The sequence below is a fragment of the Panthera uncia genome (assembly GCF_023721935.1).
Source record: "Panthera uncia isolate 11264 chromosome D3 unlocalized genomic scaffold, Puncia_PCG_1.0 HiC_scaffold_8, whole genome shotgun sequence".
NCBI classification, from domain to species: domain Eukaryota; kingdom Metazoa; phylum Chordata; class Mammalia; order Carnivora; family Felidae; genus Panthera; species Panthera uncia.
The window spans coordinates 69,355,805-69,375,652 of NW_026057586.1; the positions used below are offsets into that span (position 1 = coordinate 69,355,805).

Sequence of the window (19,848 nt, forward strand, 5' to 3'; positions counted from 1 at the left end):
CAGAGGTCCAGAGAGGCCGGGTGACTTCCTTCAGGACAAATACAGAAGCTGAGCCTGTGCTGGAGCCTAGGCCTTCTAATTTCGCAGGAGATCTTTGTCCTACTCTTTCTCACTCAGAAATGGCTTGGATCAAGTTCATGTTATTCCTTTGCATGTAGTTGTCTGTAAACTTTATGTTGCCATAAATGAACTTTGCTGGTCCAACACTCAATCTTTAGTGTGTCAAGTCTGGAAGCAAAGTCTTGGATTTCTAAACAGTGAAAAGTTGTGAGCCTCCTTCCAATAAAGTTTCCTCTTGGGACTTTTTTCTTTAAACCTCAGTTTTTAATCCTGAATTTTTGATCTTAACAGTTTTGCCCTGAGTCATTTTAAACATTTGAGGCTAATCTAGCTTTGCTTGCATTACTTTGTTTCCTGGCTCACTCACTGGTTGAAAATTTTGGTTCATAATTAAAATACAGCATAAGCATCATCTTATTTTTAAAGATGCTTTGATGTATACTTTTGTTTGACCCTTATGACCTCGTCAAACAGGCAGGATAGCCTGGTGTTTCTGTTTTGGGAGCCAAAGAAATGAGACTCAGAGGTAAAGCCCGTTGCTAAGTCCCACCGTCAGTCATTGACAGAGCTAGTACCTAAACCCAGTTCTCAGCTATTGAGAGTTGACTGGGGGAAAGTTCTGTGGATGTGGAGATGAAAAACTGGTACCTGCCCTCATGGAGCCTGAAGGAAAGCATCAGGAATCCAAGCTGCTCATGAGCCTGGTCGGGCCAGTGGAGCTCATAGTCAGCCATAAGAGTCCACGCCATCCTTGGATATTGGAATGTCCTTAGACTGTCTCTCACTTCACTCCTTTATCCATTGCATCTTTTTCTTTTTCCTTCTTTACTGAGAAGCCATTGTATTTTTGTTGTTGTTCTTTATGGCTTTTGTCAAGGTTTTTTTTTCTTAAAGATAAAATTTACCTACAGGGAAATGCACAGATCTTACATGTATATTTGCTGAATTTTTAACCACTGTATCTTATCAAATTTTTACTCTCAGGGCACCTGGGTGGCTCAGTTGGTTAAGCGTCTGACTCTTGATTTTGGCTCAGGTCATGATCTCATGGTTGGGAGATTGAGCTCCATTGGGCTCTGCACTGGGCGTGGAGCCTGCTTAAGATTCTCTTTCCCTCTTTCCTGCTTGTGTTCGTTCCCTCCATCCCTCCCTCCCTCTCTGTCTCTCAAAAAAATCTATTTTTTTAGTCTCTACCATTTCCTAGGATAATGAAGTTTGTGAGTATATCTTGCTGCACATTATGTTATATAAGAACTTCAGTTGTTTAAGACTCCTAATTCTAAAGGGCATTTCCCTACTTTTAGGTTGGTTAGTCAACAGGGCTTGTTTTATTCTCCTAATTTGTTTTCTCACAACTACAGACTGAAAATTCCTCATCTCTTTAGATGATTCTTTATTCCCTTGATAAAATTAGTTTCTTTTGGATTTGGGCCATCTCTTAGGGTATTGCTAAGATGTGGTACATCAGAATTTCACCTTTTTTTTTTTTTTTTTTTAAATGTTTATTTATTTTGAGAGACAGCGCAAGTGGCAGGGAGGGGCAGAGAGAGAAAGAGGGGGAAAGAGAATCCCAAGCAGTCGCTGTGCTGTTAACACCGGGCTGGACACGGGGCTCGATATTATGAACCACAAGATCATGACCTGAGCTGAAATCAAGAGTTGGACGCTTAACTGACTGAGCCACTCAGGCATCCCAGAGCTTCACTCTTTTAATTATGGATTGCTTTGTCTTGAGCTGGGATGACTTGGGTCCCCAGACCCTTCCCTTTCTGATCTGGTATTCTTTGGCCACCAGAACATAAAGATGTCTGTAGTGTCCTCTGTCTTTTAATGAGTTTTTGATGGATGGAGGTATTTGGGGGGTAAAGTACTGATTTAAGAACTAGGAAACCTGAATTCAAATACATATATTTTACCATTTAATTAAAAAAATATTGGGGAAGCCATTTATCTTCTCTGTACTTTAATTTCCTTTGTTCTTCAAACTGAGACATTCCTGTTCTTCCTGTCCAAGTTGATCAGGGTATCCTGCAGATCAGATCTATTATTGCTGGAGAGTTCAGTAAATATTTGAGTGCTTCCTATGTGCCATACTTGTTAAAACATTTTGGAAACTGAATCTACAAGGTGATGCCATTGTAACTGATTGTTGGAACTTACTCTGAGTGATGGTTGTATTTTGTTTCTTCGTAGTATATACAAATCCACACTAAGTTAACTTGCTGTCACAAGGAATCTTACTGTACTTGGTTTGAGTATGTGCATATGTATGGCTTTTTCCTTTTTATATATTTTCACTATGGAGTACAGAGGGAAAACTTGCTCTTATGCAAAATACTGTGGTGGCATTTTTAAAAAAAAATTTTTTTTTAAATTTTTAACGTTTTTATTTATTTTTGAGACAGAGAGAGACAGAGCATGAATGGGGGAGGGTCAGAGAGAGGGAGACACAGAATCTGAAACAGGCTCCGGGCTCTGAGCTGTCAGCACAGGGGCCTGATGCGGGGCTCAAACTCACAGACCGCGAGATCGTGACCTGAGCCGAAGTCGGCGCTCAACCGACTGAGCCACCCAGGCGCCCCGTGGTGGCATTTTTAAAGCCAGTCGACCTGGTTCTTCTGTCTCCACCCAATATTGTTGAGTGTTGATGGTGGCTACAACATTACTCACCAAATATGAGCATACCAGACAACCACATTCTTCTAAGTCATCTTTAGGGTGAGACAGCACTTGAGATATTTCAAAGTAATGCCTTTGTATAATCTGCTCCAACACATGAGATCATAAGGATGGACTATGAAGGGTTGAAGTTATTATTTAGTCTTTTAGTAGTTAATAAGGCCTTTTATGGATTCTTCTCTGCCTAGCCTGTTAAGAGTAGAATGTGTCAGGGAGGAGGGAAATGGGAAAATTGCATCATTACCTTGTATTTATATAAATCTTAGTTTCTGACTGTTGAAGCTGTTACAGTTAAGCAAGCCACATTGCAGCCAAAGCTCTGAGTCTTAGCCTTGGAAGAAGTCTCAACATTGTTATTGGAAGTTTACCTGTGAAACTTGCAAAAGCCTTTGCAAGACTGTTGACTCCGCTCTTAGACCATTGCAGACTCTAAAAAAGGAATGGATTAAAAGCTTAAAGCTTCTCTCCCACATGCTCAGTTTTCTTTTCTTCATTGTAGCAGCCTTCTTGGTGATAGTTCTGTACTTGAGCATTAGGTAGGAGTCCTGACAGATGATTGGGCAATTCATTTGTTAGTTTAGTAGCATCAGGCCCACCTTTCTGACCTCTCTTCTGTGAAATGCGCATTAAGCATTTTGTTTAGCCATGAACAGCATAGGACTCTGGGTCTTACACTGTTGTGCAGCTGCCTGTTTCCTATAAAGCAAAAGCCCCTGCCAGCAGAGTCTGTCTTACATATTTGAATGCAGTCCAGTAAGCATACATTTAGATGACTGTACTGGGACCTTTGTTCATAGAAAAGAATGATTCCTCTTATATTTGGAAGGCAGCTATGCTCACCACTGTATTCCTCCTATATTTGAAAATCTGGAAGGGCTGGTTCTCACCTTCCCTGACTCTGGTGCTGTTCTTTTTCCCTTACATCCTGGGTAGAGGTCTGGCTCTTCTATCACAGGCCTTTAAGCTGTCTATAATTGTGGATTCGAATACTCAGGATCACCCAGGGAGCTAGATTTTTTGGGGGGAAAATTTTTTAGACTGCCTCTTGACACTGGTTACGTTAGAGGGGCTCATTGCTTTAAAAAGGTTTTCATTCCCACTAAAATAAGAATTGCTGGACTGTTTGCATTTGTTGTACAAGAAATAACTAAATATTAAAAAAGGACACATCTCATTTGAGATTGGGGGAGGGCAGACAGGGTTGAAATGGAAATATAAAGCAAAACAAAAAACTTATAACCAGGGGCAACTGGGTGGCTTGGTCTGTTAAGCGTCCTACTCTTGGTTTCAGCTCAACTCATGATCTCATGGGTCATGGGATTAAGCCTCACACTGGGCTCTGCACTGACAGTGAGGACCCTGCTTGGAATTCTCTCTCTCCCTCTCTCTTTGCCCTTCCCCTTACTCGTGTGCACTTGCTCTCTCAAGATGAATACACATTAAAAAAAAAAAAAAAAAAAGATTCTCTTTCTCTCTCTGCCCCTCTCTCCCATGTGCGCCGTCTCTCCTCAAAAAAGAACAAGAAACTTACAACCGTAATATTTAAAATGGATTATAGTATATCTAGTATTGTGGAAACATGAGAATTCTTAGAAATTCTTAAGAGAAATCAGCAAAGAGATGTGCTTGGCATTCATTTTTCTGGCTGAATAAACATAAGGGAACTTCTAACACAATTTGGCAAAAGCCAGTTGAATTACTCATGTATTTAAGGTCTCCTATATTAAAAAAATACATATATATTTTTTTAATGTTTATTTTTGAGAGAGAGAGAGCATGAGCAGGGGAGGGGCAGAGAGAGAGACACACAGACAGACAGAATCTGAAGCAGGCTCGAGACTCTGAGCTGTCAGCACAGAGCCTGATGCGGGGCTTGAACCCATGAACCATGAGATCTTGACCTGAGCCGAAGTCGGACACTTAACCGACTGTGAGCCACCAAGGCATCCCATTGCTAGATTTTTTTTTAAAGCATTACTTTTCAACTGTTAGTTGTTATGCACTTATGGGTCATGAAATCAAAGTTTTAAGAAATGAAATACAAAATGAAACACTTAGGATAGAAAATACCAAAATGAGTCACACATAGTAATGGTAGGTACAGTTTTGTGAAACTCTTCAAAATAAACATGTTATGTTCGATTATGATATAAAACATAATTCAATTGTGATGGTCATTTTCAAAGTTAGGAAGTCAGTGTTTTAGAGGATACAAAGGTAATTAAAAGTCTCTTTTCTCAAGGAACTTGAATAACAAATGCTTTATGCTTGCTAGGCAGTATATATTTCTTTGTCGCTCAGAACTTCATGCTCCTGATGATGGTTGTAAGCTTTTCTTTGGGCAACAGTTCTGTGTGATAAATTACCAGTGGTGGTGATGCTGGTGGTGATTTTGCCAGTGATTATTTTAAAGTAGCTATGTGCTTACACTAAGATGGAGGTACTAATGTTAACAATCATTAAAGTACTTTTAACCTTTTGCAAAGACTTGGAGCTGTACGGAGGTGGGGAAAATCTCATTAATGAATGAACTTGGAAATTGTTACAGTTTTACAGTTTTTAGATTGGGATTATAAGTGAAAGACTGTCTAATATTCTTGATGGTCACTATTCCTTGCAATTTGTAGACAGATGGCACCCCAATTTGGATAGCTTTTTTCCTATTTCAAAGCCCACATCATTTCTAAAATTTTTCCAGAATGGGATGCATTCAGCTGATTATTTCTTCCTGCATCTCTGCACCTCATCTTTTTATAGCTCTCCTTCAGGAAATGTATAATACCTAGTTTAAACTCAAGAAAAGCAGTTTAAATAGGAAGTAGTTTTATAGAATTGTCCTTCATTCAAGTAATTGGTGTTTGCTGTTCTGAAGCTCCACTCCCAGGGAGAGCAAAGCTTTATACTTTGATCACCAAAGCAATCTGCTTTGTGCTTTTGTTATTGTTGTTTCTCCCAGCCCCTACCAGCATTTACTTTACTACCTATAACACTACATATTAGAGATACTGCTTAATCGTTTTTTGTTTGTTTTACTGCCCTAGGACTCTGTGTGTTTTCAAGGAAGAAGGTTATTTCAGATTTAATGACTTTTTATGTTAGGTTCATTTCTGCCTTTGTAGCTCACTGTCTTTAGGAAGAGAAAGCCAGTTTCATTAGGGCAAATGTGGGCAGGTTATACTTGTTTGGGTGAATGTTCTTACAGGTGGTCAGCACTTTAGTTAGTAGTATGGTGTTTCCTGAGATTCCAAGGTACTGGGAGTTATTATAGTTTTGTGATCTCTAAAATTCTATAATCTATAAGGCTCTGAAAATAAAAAGATTTTTCTTATCTTATTTGGTGGCTTGACCTGGTCTGAGCTGAAATGAAGCTTGACTTATCTCATTTAGTGTGAATTATCCATGCATTTCACTGTAGAAATATTAATGTTTGATTAGTAGACCCTGTTGAGAGAGTGTTAACCTAATACTATATTATGTGCACTATCTTAAACTCCAGAAAACCTAAGTTTTGAGATCTGGCCCTTAGTCTTTCTGATGAGTTGTAGATCTATATTACTATTCTTGATGAACTTGGTATTATTTTTTATGTATACTGTGAGTGTGGACCTAGGAAAGTAGCCAGTGTAGTGACAAGGACTGGGTTTTGGGACCAGACAGACTTGCCATAATAACCTCTCTCAGTCTCAGTTTTATCCTGTGTAAAATGAACTCAGTGATAACCACTCAGAGTAGGTAGTAATGATTAGATGAGATAACCTAATTCTTTAAAAAAAAAAAAAAAAAAATTTTTTTTTTAATGTTTATTCTTGAGAGAGACAGAGCACGAACAGAGGAGGGGAAGAGAGAGACACAGAATCTGAAGCAGGCTCCAGGCTCTGAGCGGTCAGCACAGAGCCCGATGTGGGGCTCAAACCCACCTGACCTGCGAGATTATGACCTGAGGTGAAGTCTGACACCTAACCAACTGAGCCACCCAGGTGCCCTGAGATAACCTGATTCTTGATCAAAATTTGAAGATGTGGAAACAGCCTAAGCATTTGTCAGTAGATGAATGGATAAAGAAGATGTGGTATACGTGTGTAATATTCCATACACAGGGATAATGGGCCATTAAAAAAAAGAAAGAAAATTTGGCATTTGTGACATCATGGAGGAACCTAGAAGTTATTATGCTAAGTGAAATAAGACAGAGATAGACAAATACCATATGATTTCACTTATATGTAGGATCTAAAAAACAAATGAACAAACGAAAAAACAGATACAGACTCATAAATACCGAGAACAAACTGGTGGTTGCCAGAGGGGAGGTGTGTAGGGGATGGGCAAAATAGGTGAAGGGGATTAAGAGGTATAAACTTCCACTAGCAGAATAGGGTTCAGTCAGTAATACTATAATAACTTTGTATGGTGAAAGATGGTACCTGTACTTACGGTGAGCATTTCATAATGTACGTAGTTGTTGAAGCACTATGTCTTACACCTGAAACTAATGTAAATTGTATCTTAGCTATACTTCAATTAAAAAATTTAATTTCCTCATTCCTTTGTATACAGCCTTGTCCTGGTAGGGAATTTGTAAACTAAAACTAAATATATTTAAAACTAAAACTGTAGTTTTAAACTAAAACTAATATATATTTTCTTTATATAATAACTAGCAGGGTAGCTATGCTTTTATTCTACCTGTTTTGCAAAATGGTATTCATTTCTTTCTGCTGTCCTTGGCCCCTAGGGGAGCATGTAACGTCAAGATTTAAAAACGAAGTGGAGCGGATGGGTTTTGATATGAACAACGCCTGGAGGATTTCCAATATCAATGAGAAGTATAAGTGAGTTGTATGGGACCCTGTGGACTGTGTTTCATAGCCAGTGCCTTTGCAGATACCCCAATTCTCATGTGGCAGAACATGTGAACTTAGACATTTTCTTTCAATAGAGATTTATTACATCTCACTGCAGGGTCTTCAGAGTACTTCTTGAGCCTTCTGTTCCCATTGCTCTCACTGGAGTGGAAAAGTGATCCTTAATAGGATTCTAGCTGGAAACTTCTTTTCCATCCCCTCCAGGCCTCTGTTCTTCCTGGTGCATGCATTTCCTGGGCAGTATTGTGTTCACGGGTAGGCCAGCAGTTTCCATTGTTCTCATCACCAATTGACCTCACTTTGGAGATAGAATCAGTGATCTCACAAGCGGTGATAAAACACTCAGCAGGGAATTTTTATGACAAATTTTACTCCAGATTCTATGAAATAGACGTTAAGTACTATTCTTCCTAACTTCATAGCTTTGATCATTTAATCATTAATATAATCATTAAATATTTCCCATTACCTGTTTCCTTAAAAGGTGTAAGTACTTTGGTGTGGGGGAGGGCAGTTAACTACTATGATTTTGGTGATCCAGATTTCTATAAAACAAAAGAAGATTGTTCAAGAGATTTAAATTAATATTCTCTTAGGATTCCCTCTAGCAGTTGGAGGCATTAATCTTTCCGTTTTTTGAGTTGTCTCAAATCATGATGGCTATTTTCCTGGTCTGTTTGTGGGTAGCCATCGGAGCATTTCATTTTTAATTGGAAAAACTACAGCTAATTACTGTATGTAGCTTTTAACATGGACCTTGCCTAAGGAATTAAGAACCTTGGGGTGTTATGAAAAAAATGGGAGCTTTAGGTCTGTCGTACCTTTGCCTGGTCTCCATCACAAGATAAAGCAGAGAATGGAGGTGGAGACTGGAGGAGAGGCCTCAGAGAGCCTGAGACTACAAAGCCTACACAGGCTTTGCTCATGTGTAACTCATATTTCCTATGCTGGAAACTGCTTATTTACATGTGAACAGCTAGTGTTTGCTAAAGAGGTGACTACTAGATAGTGTAATACTTACAGGACAAGGAATACAATGATCAGAATATTGGGTGAAGTCAGAAAACTGAATTAAGCTAAGCTTGTTGGGAAAAAAATGAGTTCAAAAGCCAGTTGTTTTTCAAAATCCCTATTCAGTGTTGGTTTTAAAAATCAACTTTTGTCTTTGAGTCCACTGTTTCTACCTCAGAACCAGTCTTTAGGACATTGAAAAGTTCTTCCTACTACAAAGAAGGAGAGCTAAATTTAGTCTTAAGTTTTAAACAAGACAAAAGAAATAAGACAAAAGAACAAAACTCATGGTTAGCACATTAACTATGGTCACCATGTCCTGGTTGTTTTTAGGAGTTTATGGGAAAGTGTTAAGTTTGTAGAGCTACTCCTGGTCATAGATATTCTGTTGGTTTAGTGACTTTTAAATTCCTGATATTTAATCTTCTGGAAATTGAGAACAAGATGGAGATATTTAGTGCAGAATGATCAAAACTCCCAATTCTTAAGCTACTTTGTGTTCTCTGCCTTTTCCCTTAATGCATAAGGCTAGGGCAGGGGAGTGGTGGTGCAGGAGAAGGAGGAATTTGTATATTTTAGGATTTGGATTAAAAGTCCTCTTGCCTTTACTACTGAAAAGGAATATTGAAGTACCCATAGAGGGACATTGTCCTGTAAGTGAAATACCTATCAGGAATAACTGCTTTTTAGGGCACCAGCTTGACTAGCATGAAGCTACTGGCTGCTTCTTAATGAAAACAGAGCTTTTTTCCCCCTGAGAATAATTCTGAAGTATGTTTTATAGAAATTGTGATGAACAGCTCATTCACATTACTAACTTGGATCAGTGGGGCTGTGATTATGTATGCAGGTGGCCTGTCCTATGGTACTGTTTCTGCATACCCATGTCTGCCCCTGTTACCTATAATTAGGACACATCAAAGAATACATTAATAATCCTGTAAGGTCTCTGGAAACTTGAAGTTGTGGGCTCTTGTCCTTCTTCACATGTTTCTCTTTGATAGAAGCCTGAAAGAGTGAGAGTCTGGTAGAGGTGATAGACTTTCCTTCTGTAGTTAGATTGGGCATTTACTTTGTATGGTTAAAAATTATCTATGTGTTTTTTTAAACAACAGAAAGTTACAGTGGAGTAACTGTCAACTCCCCTTATATATTACTGATGTTAAGATCAACAGATTCTCAAAGGCAGCAGGAGGTAGAACAGGCCATGATAGTGTCACATGATATATATATAAGTAAACACTCAAGGCAACTGATTCTGCTGAATAGGCCAAGACTCAAGTAAAGCTCCTTATTTTTCAACTGGTTGTGGGGTAGCTTAATCAACATCCTTAACTCTGGTTCACCTAGTGTTTCTCCTTCTTTCTCTCTGTCTTCTTCCCCCACTCCCTCTTTCTCACCTTTCTCATTAGGCTATGTGGTAGCTATCCACAGGAGCTCATAGTGCCTGCCTGGATCACTGATAAAGAACTAGAGAGTGTAGCAAGCTTCAGGTCCTGGAAGCGCATCCCTGCTGTTGTCTACAGGTAAGTAAGCCTGGCCAGGCCCATCTTGGTCTGGTGTTACTCTCCACTGCATGAGGTGTGCTGCCTCTGCTGTTGCTAACCTGGGAAGGGAGACAAGGGTTCAGAGAACTTTCCAGGCAGTTCTGTGCTACCTTATTGTAAAATCCACTCTTACAGTGACACACCAGTGTTTACTGCATCCAGCACACTTGCTGATGGTTTATTTGATAAGAAAATTTTAATAGAAAAGTGGCTTGTCTTGCTATTTTAAATATACTTCTGACATTCTATGGAAGATAATATGCTTAATATTCAGCATTTAGCTTCAGATGTTGGCTTTTGGATTGAGAGAGGTGAGTTCCAGAAAGTGAGAATTGGGAGTATAGAATTGAGTCATTTGTGATAGTCTTTGTGGTTGAAACTTCAACACATGAAAGAGTTCTGCTTTAAGAGGGAGCATTTGAAGAGGAAGGCTAGGGCTTTGCCAGGTAGAAGATCTCAGAGATGAAAGGCTTGAGAGCCAAGGGAGCAAGTCTAGAAGGGGGATGGTAGTGTGAACGAGCAGAGTTTTTGGAGTTCAGGTCTTTTCACTAATACTCCTTGCTAAGGCACTTAAAATAAATTGCCTAACTGGCCTCAGCCTGTTCCTAATTAGTAAAGTGGGAGTGATGTTCTTAGTTTACAGGTATCCTGTGCCTCCTAAATGAATCTGTATATACTGGGCTTCTCTCAGCAGAGTAGGTTGTATTCCTGGGGGTTGCTTTTATAATTCATTGAGGAGCTCAGTTCTCAAGGACTCATGTTAAGATTTTAAGAAAGCATTCCCTCTTATTTTGAAACTGTTTCACATGTCATCTCTTTGTTGTATTTACATTCTCTATTTCATTTTCCCAGTTTGCAGACTTTTCGGGCTTTCCTTGAATTTGGGCCAAACCAGTGGGGCTTAGTTAGAGACTCTTTCATGCCAGGAGGCATTCCATTGAAATATTGAGTTTGTATAGGAAGGGATTTATCTCCTTGTGGAATTTCCACTGAGGTAACCAGCTTGTTCATGTAGTCCACTGATGGCAGATTATGATGGCCATCCTGAATAGAGATGAAGAAGTATTTGTTTCTGGCCCAGTAGAATCTGTTAAATTTTCAATCTCAATTTTCATCACTGTTGTTTTCAAACACCCCTAGAAAAATAGGTCACCAAATTTACCTATCACTCAAGTGGCAGGGATGACACAGGAATTACAGAGCAGGGAGAGCTGAAAGGATTTGCATCTTATCAGTGATGGGCCCAGCTCAAATAGGGAAAGCAGCCAGCTGCTGCTCTGTGGCCAACAGCTGTGTTAGATCAGCAGCCCTGGCATTTGTAGGGTTTGTTGACTTTGAGAATGAGGGTGAAGAACTGTCACCGGGCTTTAGGTGAATTGTTGGTAGAGAGGCCTGTAAGTGCGTATTAAAGACAAACTTTTTAGAATAAACATGGGAAACCTTTCTTACCTTTTAAAATTTATTCTAGAGGGCACAAACCATAGGGTTTTTTTCCCAATCCTTTCTAGAGACCATAGAGTATATATAAATGAAATTTTTATTTCCAATTTCTCTGAGAAAATCTCTCAAAGCATTACAAATGACAGTTCCTTAGTATAGTTACATAAAATCAGGCTTCTAGGAACTAGCCTCTGTTTTGGAAAATGTGTCTTGTATCTCTGAGCCCCTAACTGGGTTGTTAAATTATTGGGGAGCTTTGTCAGGGGTATGTTGAATAATGTTCTGGAGATACTCTGCCACTCTCTGCTTTGCCAGCCCAAGTGGCAAGATACTTCCGAAACCAGCATACATTTATGGAATTTAGTTGTCTATAGACTGCAGTAATGATTCCTGAGGTTGCTAGCAGAAGTTACCTGACAGCACCACGCTGAACCAGCGCCTGATTTGTGTTTTTTCCCCACTGTGATGAGAGAGTGTTTAATTGGATTGATCACTGAAGACAGAGATGGTGCAAAGGGCATCCATCTGTAGTGCAAATCACAGTTCCCCCTCTTCGTGCAGAGTGGTTATTAGAAATTTCTAGTCATTTAGAGAGCTTGCCCAACACTAACTTAGGGATAGTTTAAATATGTATGTGTTTCTATATAAAATTGAAGCCTCTGTGTTCAGTAGGGGACTCATCCATTTGGATATCTTAATTTTTATACTTTTTCCTGATTTTTTGTTAAAATGGTAGAAATATTCTTTAGTGATTTTTAGCTGTATTGCTTTAGTTCTTGATCATGTGGTCTGAAGCATTTTAGAAGACTGCAGAAAACTGCTTAGTGCAACAGCTCAGTTGCAGTCTAGCTGTAAAGTACCATTACCCTTAAAACCCAAGATCCAAGCTGAAGAGTGCCATCTTGTGTTCCTCTTGGGCACTGTTGGGAAGCATTGCAGAGAAAGAGGATGCTCAGGAAAGGCCCTGCCAGCCTCTTTTGTGAAGGTTTGGCATCAGTCGGCTCAGTTGTTATCCGTGCCTATTATATATGCTAGTTGGTATTTTAGGGATTAGTGAGGTTCTATTTCCAGTTGGGCTCCTTTCAGCAGGTGAGCCGGTTGAGCATATTGGCAATATACAAGTTGTTTCCTTGTCTCTCTCTGTGAGGGAGGATCTAAAAACTACAAGCAAACTGATGGTTCCAATGGAATTTGGTCATTGCCAAATTTAATTGGCTGTTCATGAGCTTTAGGATTAATAACAAAAATCTTTCTTACATTGTTCCTTGAAGGTGTCACATAGATTCAATAGTATGTTTTATTTACATCCGTCTGTATGTTAAATATGTGTTATGTGTGTGCATGCATGTGTATGTGTTTAGATTTTAATGGGAGGTAAGAAATTGATAGTTCCCCCCAGGATATAGGATTGGGGGACATTTAATTTTTTTGCTTACTAACTTATTACTCTTCTTAGTTTTCTAATCAAAGGATTACTTTTATAACTTTTTGAAAACCACTTTAAGATTGTCACATACAGTTCACCCTTTTAATGCGTTCAGTTTGATTTTTTTTTTTTTTTTTTTTTTTGCGTATTCACAGAGTTGTGCAACCATCACTACAGTCAGTTTTAGTACACCTTTACCACCTCAGAAAGAAACTCCAGATCCATTAGTAGTCACTCTTTATTCCCTCCCTCCCCAAGCCCCCTAGCCCAGGTTGCTAGTAATCTACTTTGCCACTATAGATTTGCCTATTCTGGACACTTCTAATAAACAGAATCATACCATATGTGAACTTTTGTGACTAACTTCTTTCACTTAGCATAACATACTCCAGGTTCATCCATGGTATAGCATTTATTGGAACTTTGTACCTTTTGATTGCCAAATCTTACTTTTATAACTTTTTAATTGCTAAAATCACCTAAATTCCTAACGAGGAAAATACTGGGTTTTAATAGCATCTTGAAGTAGACTTTTGAGTAAGATTTCTGGTCTTCTTAAGAAGGAATCTGTTGGAGTATAGCTCACTGAGCTATCTGCCTGTAATAAGAGCAGTTTATGAGTCATGAAATCTCAGGGGATTTTGTAGAGTAGTCCACTGTGGGTCAGGTAAGTGTTTGAGTCCCAAAGGTGGGATCTTGTTTTGAAAAGAATCTCCAAAGCCAACCATAAGTGCACAGTTGCTGCAGTGGGGCCCTCAGAAGTTGGTGTGAAAACAAATTTTCCTGTTTCAACATCTGTTATGCCAGGATTTTCAGGGGTAGTATTAAAAAGGAGAGATTAGTGTTTCATTATTGAGTAGCAGAATTAGTGTAGTATTTGTAGATTATTTCTTACCTGATTTTCCAAAAATAAATTTTAAGTCAAACATTTACTTTATGCATATTAATTTGTTTTTTTCTAAGAGAACACGTTTATTATTTTGTTGGTAACTCTACAAAGGTTTCTAAAATAGTACAGTATTTGAGAAAGATCCAGATAGGTTTTGTTGTTTGTTCCTGTTGCTATAGAAGATTTCTGCCCTTAGATGACTTGAAGCTAACTTTACATCACTTTCACTTATCTGTATTCACGCTCTTCATTAATGCATTTAAAATCTACCGGGGCGCCTGGGTGGCTCAATCGGTTAAGCGTCCGACTTCAGCTCAGGTCACGATCTCGCCGTCCGCGAGTTCGAGCCCCGCGTCGGGCTCTGGGCTGATGGCTCAGAGCCTGGAGCCTGCTTCGGATTCTGTGTCTCCCTCTCTCTCTGCCCCTCCCCCGTTCATGCTGTGTCTCTCTCTGTCTCAAAAATAAATAAACATTAAAAAAAAAAATTTAAAATCTACTACCTTACTTTTTGTGTGAGCACAGAGCATCTGAATGGGACCACTGAGATGGGTATAGTTGTTGTTTCTTGTTGCTTGTGCAGGCACCAGAGCAACGGAGCTGTCATTGCCCGCTGTGGACAGCCAGAGGTCAGCTGGTGGGGCTGGCGAAATGCTGATGATGAGCATCTGGTGCAGTCAGTAGCCAAAGCTTGTGCCTCTGATTCCCGATCAAGTGGCAGCAAGCTGTCAACTAGGAACAGTTCTCGAGACTTTCCAAATGCAGGAGACCTTTCCGATGTGGAGTTTGGTAAGATGCTCCCTAGACCAATGGCAGCAATTTTTATAGTGTCTTGTGAGAACTTTTTCTTGAAATGGCCTTCTCCTTGTAAGACATAGAATCTGTTTCATAGGAGAGAGCAGGCGAAGCTTTAATTGATAGGATTATTTGAGGAGTCACACATCTTGACAAAGAACCAGAAGACTCTTTAAGACTTGGCTTACTAGGACTAGAGTGTTGGTTGTCTTTCTTGTCACTGTGACAAGAATGGAGTATATACGCGATAGGGGACCTGGAGTGTCTCCAGACCATAGCAGGAGACACCAGCCTTCATTAAAGGAGTACACATGTAGAAATGAGATAAAGGAGGTTATAGGAAGAAGTCCTGTATATCAAGCGTTCTTGTTAGGTGGGTTTCACTTAATTGAGGTTTTGTTTGTTCTGTTATTATAACAGGTGTTTTTGGTTCTTATTTTGTACAATTCTGGGAGAGATGGGTTCATTCAGTTTTCATCCCCACTCCTGATGTTCCTAGATTCTTCTCTGTCCAATGCTTCGGGAGCAGAAAGTTTAGCCATCCAACCGCAGAAGCTTTTGATCTTGGATGCACGCTCCTATGCAGCAGCGGTGGCAAACCGAGCCAAAGGAGGAGGCTGTGAATGCCCAGGTGAGGTGTACAGTGCTCTATCCCATAACACTTTGTTCTTGTGAGCTCAGCTCATGCCCAGTTGGGTCTTAGTTCTCATTTTGAAATGAATGGCAAACCATGTTCCTCAGCTGTCTTGAGAGAGCCAGAACTGTTTGGATTCTTAACGCTGCAGTTTATTTTCAGGGAAGAAACAGAGGATGAGGTGCATTGAAACCAAATAATCGGTTATTTTCCCAACCTTTAAGTGATTAAAAATAAATAAATTAAAAAAAAGTAAGTCCTCCCCTGTAGTAAGTAAGGCCTGTTCATGTTTGCAAGTTGCTTCTTTAAGTGGCTCAATTTCTCAGCCTTCTGAAAGCTTTTTGTTGCCTTTGACAGTGGGTTTACTCATTACTGACCTCACAGGAAACTCCCACAGGGCTTCTACATAGAAAACCTGAGGTGGGAATTGAAGCAGCAAATACTGAATTCTAGCAAAGCACCTCCATCCTGACCTGTAGCATCCCTACTATTTGAATGCTGGCTTTCTCCAGGAAGGGATCCCTTTAGTGCCAGATGTGTGCTGATGGAGCAAGTAGTGGCACCAAGCTCCTTATTCAGATGTGATTTAAACTGGAAGTTAAAAGCAGTTGTACCAAGGTGAAATTTGAATGCATAAAACGCATTGTCCTGCCAGCTTCTTTTCAAAGAAATTCCAGAGCTACAAGTTAGAAATGGCCCCAGAAGTAAACCTGGGGTCAGATGGAAGGATGTAGATCTTTAAAAAAAAAAAAAAAAAGAAAGGAAAAAAAGCTTGTTTTATGTCCATATCTTCACAAATCTTCCTTTTTGCAAAAACAGCTAAAATTCAAGCACCGTTTCCTCTCATAAAGGACTGGACTAATAGGCATCAAAACATTTCCGTTTCATTAGTCAGCAGCTATAGTGGGTTTGTTTTATAGCCAGTTTGCTGCTTTTAAATTTGGCCATGTGGGCTTTAAATTTAACATATTTTTGTTCTTTTTATTGTTGTTCTCTGCAGAGTATTACCCGAACTGTGAAGTAGTGTTTATGGGGATGGCAAATATTCATTCAATCCGGAGGAGTTTTCAGTCTCTGCGGTTGCTGTGCACACAGATGCCTGATCCGGGAAAGTAAGACCTTGGCCTTAGCTTTAATTTTGTGTTGCTTTTTTCAAAAAGTGAGTTTAGAGGTGTCTTTTCTTCTGTTTCTTGATACACTTCAGTTTTACTTTCAGTCCCTGTAGGCATTCTGCTTTCTGTGTTAGCACAAGCACACAAAAGAGATGCTGGAGAAACATCTAGCCCTTTGAAAGGTTTAAAGATGTGGAGCACAGAACAGATCTCAGTCCTCAGAAAAGCACTACCTTCTTCTTTTTCCTGGGACCTCTTCCTTCTCTTCTACATTGTTTTTGGCTCATTTTTAATTCTTTGGTTTTTGACATCTTGCAGTGACACTTACCTGCCTTAAGCTGGGTGGGATGTTTTACCTTGAAGAGTCAAAGTTTATTCATCATATTCTAAAAAGGGTTAAGCTGTCTTTGAACCTTCTGTTAGGGGAGTTCCTTTTACATTTCCTTCTGATTCCTAAACTACCTCCTCTTATATACTAAGAGCATTACCAGATTTTTATTGCTTATTAAAAATGAATGGCTGGCATTTGCAGTGAGATAGGTGAATTAACACCCCCGCCTCTCAAGGGAACTGATTACTGATTGAATACGAGATAAATTAGCAAGAATCCTCTGTAAAACAAATGTGGACAGATAAATATTTAAAAGTCCTCGTTTTACTATTTCAGGAAGCCAAAAATGGTGCAGAGAAGACAGAATTTTCTCTTTTCTTTGTGTTGGAGCCCATAGCTATTTCCCTGGGTTCTGTCCAGTAGATCTCCTGATCACGTCAAGTTTTGCAGAATTCCTTGATTTATTGAGCCAAATGGCTGCCTGAACCACTTGTACTAACTCCTGGTAGCAAATGATTAAATTCATCACAGTTGGAAAAAGCCCAGAGGGTGAAGCAGTTGTCCTTGGGGAAAAGCCTGAGCAAAGGAATGAGTTTGCTGCTCTGCTTTGGGGATTAGCAGCTTGTATCTGCTACACATTTACAGAACCCGGCTAGCAGTACTCTCATCTCCAAAGGTGGGGCACTGAAAGAGCCTGGTTGAGGACTCACAAGATCTGCCACTAATTGACTCTGTGACTTTGGCCAAATGGCTAAGTTACTGTGGGTATCAGTTTTCCTATTTATAAAATGAAAGGGATAGAATCAACACTACCTCATCTCAAATATCTGTATTTTAAAATTCTTTATTTAAAAGCTATTTTTTAAACTCAGAGTCAGAAAGATGTAATTGGCCCATACCTGGTCAAAAGGAATGTCTGGGGATTTTATTAAGGAAAAAGGTAATGCTTTGCCTGTTTTTTGGCAGCAAATCATAAGGCAGTACTGAAGCCTCCCTTGTGGGTAAAAAGAAGCCCTGGCAGTGGTGGGATCAGCTATAAGCAAGCCTCTCCACCCTTGTTGGAGGCCGTGGAGGGCTAGGGCATTGTGTGTTTCTGCTCCAGTCTGGGAATCGAACAAGGGAGTGTGGAGTGTCTCAGAACCTCCCTGGTTAGCTGATTGTGGGGTGTAGTGTAGGCATGTTCTTGCCTAGTGTTGGCAGAAGGCTTCTCAGAGCCCCCTGACAGAAGTATTTATTCCCTCCTTTGATTTAGTGTTTGAAGGGCTAGACTGCTGTCTTAACTACAAATCTGATCACATTTTGGAGAAATTAGAGCTTTTGGGGGGTGGGGATGTAAGGAGTGGAATTTATGACATGCACGAGGAACAAAATATCAATATAGTAAAAAAAAAAAAAAAAAAAAAAAAAAGTTTGTGATTACTCCCAAGCAGTAATTCTTGGGATCAGGTATCTCTTGAAGGTGTTTTCGAAAGAAGGTTCTTCTAGATCCCTGCTGAATCCAGTCTATATTAAGTCCAGTAATACTATGTAGCCATTAGTGTACTAATTTGTATGAATCTTAAGTCATTAGTATGGGCCAACCCAGTTTTAGTCAATAGAAATTCAAGATTTTAGTGGGTGTTAGGGTGTAGGGAGCAGGTGCTGTTGTCTGTGCTATTTTTAAATGTGGCATCTGGCTTACATCTCCTTATAGACACATTTGTATTGTATGTGTGTTATTTGTGTATGTATATATATGTGTGTGTATACACACACATGACAAGTTTTTGAGAACTTGTTGGGTATAGTTGCTGATCATTAAATATAAGTACTTACTGTTTTATAATGTCTGAATAGCTGCATTTCCTTCAGGAGAAGACTCCAGAACTACTCTTCCTGTACTGAGTTATATAACTACCATGGACTGAAAAATATTAAATGTTAATTGTCATAAGTTAGCCATAAGATTTCTGGAAAAAATTCCTATTGTCCTGTTTCTGAAGCTGCCCTCTATTGCATAGTAGAGCTTAGGCCTCATCTTTGTACATGCTTTGTAAAGACGGGGAGGTTGTTTTATTTTGGCAGTGTTTTGTTTGGAGGGAAAAATCCTTGGGAATTGCTTCTTAATTTCATGGCTATTTGGCATGATGCAGTAAATCATACAAATCAGGATTTCCTCATCCTCCCTTTTTTTTTTTTTTTTGAAAGAGAGCAAGCATGCATGGGGGGAGGGGCAGAGGGAGAGCAAGAGAATCTTAAGCAGGTGGCACATTCAGCATGGAGCCCTGATATGGGGCTTGATTCCATGATGCTGGGATTGTGACCTGAGCTGAAATCAGGAGTCCGTTGCTCAACTGACTGAGCCACCCAGGCACCCTTCCTTATCCCCTTCTGTTTTTATTTTTATAGTTGGCTCTCAGCTCTTGAAGGCACAAAATGGCTCCATCACCTGTCTGTGCTTCTGAAGTCAGCACTTCTGGTAGTGCACGCTGTGGATCGTGATCAGCGGCCAGTACTAGCACATTGCTCAGATGGCTGGGACCGCACTCCCCAGATTGTGGCATTGGCTAAGCTCTTGCTGGATCCTTATTACCGAACCATAGAGGTGGGTGCATCCAAAGAGTAGGATTTGGTACTTCAGTACAAGTGGGGGAAACCTTGGAGGGTTTTATGGTCAGTTTTGGTCTTGGTGGTTAAGTCTAAAGAAAATGAAATTTGTTTTTAAATCTTTCATCCTTTACCTTGAGCTAACTTATGGTGGTGCCTGCCATCATTCTTGTGCCATTTTATAAAATGGAGCAGATTGTGGATAACAAGGTATTGAGAATACAGATGTGTTTTCCTTTGCACTCTACTTGGAAAAGTTTTGGCTACCCCCGGAAAATGGGGCTTCTGTAAAAGAATCTTGGCATGCTTATTATGGTAATAATGGGTCCAGATATCACTACAGTGTTCTGTGAAGAAAGCCCTACTCTGAAAGAACCACATGTTGGGTTAAAGATGTAAGAAAAACCATAAAGGTGTCCTAAAATAGATGTAAATCTGGAATGGGGAAAGATTTTAGAAACAATACTTTCTTTGTA

The 19,848-nt window shown here is 39.7% G+C and overlaps 1 protein-coding gene across 10 annotated transcripts in view; it reads left to right on the top strand.

The window, feature by feature from the left end:
* The window catches only part of MTMR3 (myotubularin related protein 3), a 146,637-nt gene that overhangs the window by 112,592 nt on the left and 14,197 nt on the right, over positions 1-19,848 (top strand). For all 10 annotated transcript variants that reach the window (XM_049619819.1, XM_049619814.1, XM_049619810.1 and 7 more), the window contains 6 exons: positions 7,475-7,571; positions 10,028-10,141; positions 14,498-14,703; positions 15,209-15,340; positions 16,344-16,455; positions 19,175-19,370. In XM_049619819.1, coding sequence (XP_049475776.1) covers positions 7,475-7,571; positions 10,028-10,141; positions 14,498-14,703; positions 15,209-15,340; positions 16,344-16,455; positions 19,175-19,370 — 857 coding nt within the window. The remainder of the gene's footprint in view (positions 1-7,474; positions 7,572-10,027; positions 10,142-14,497; positions 14,704-15,208; positions 15,341-16,343; positions 16,456-19,174; positions 19,371-19,848) is intronic.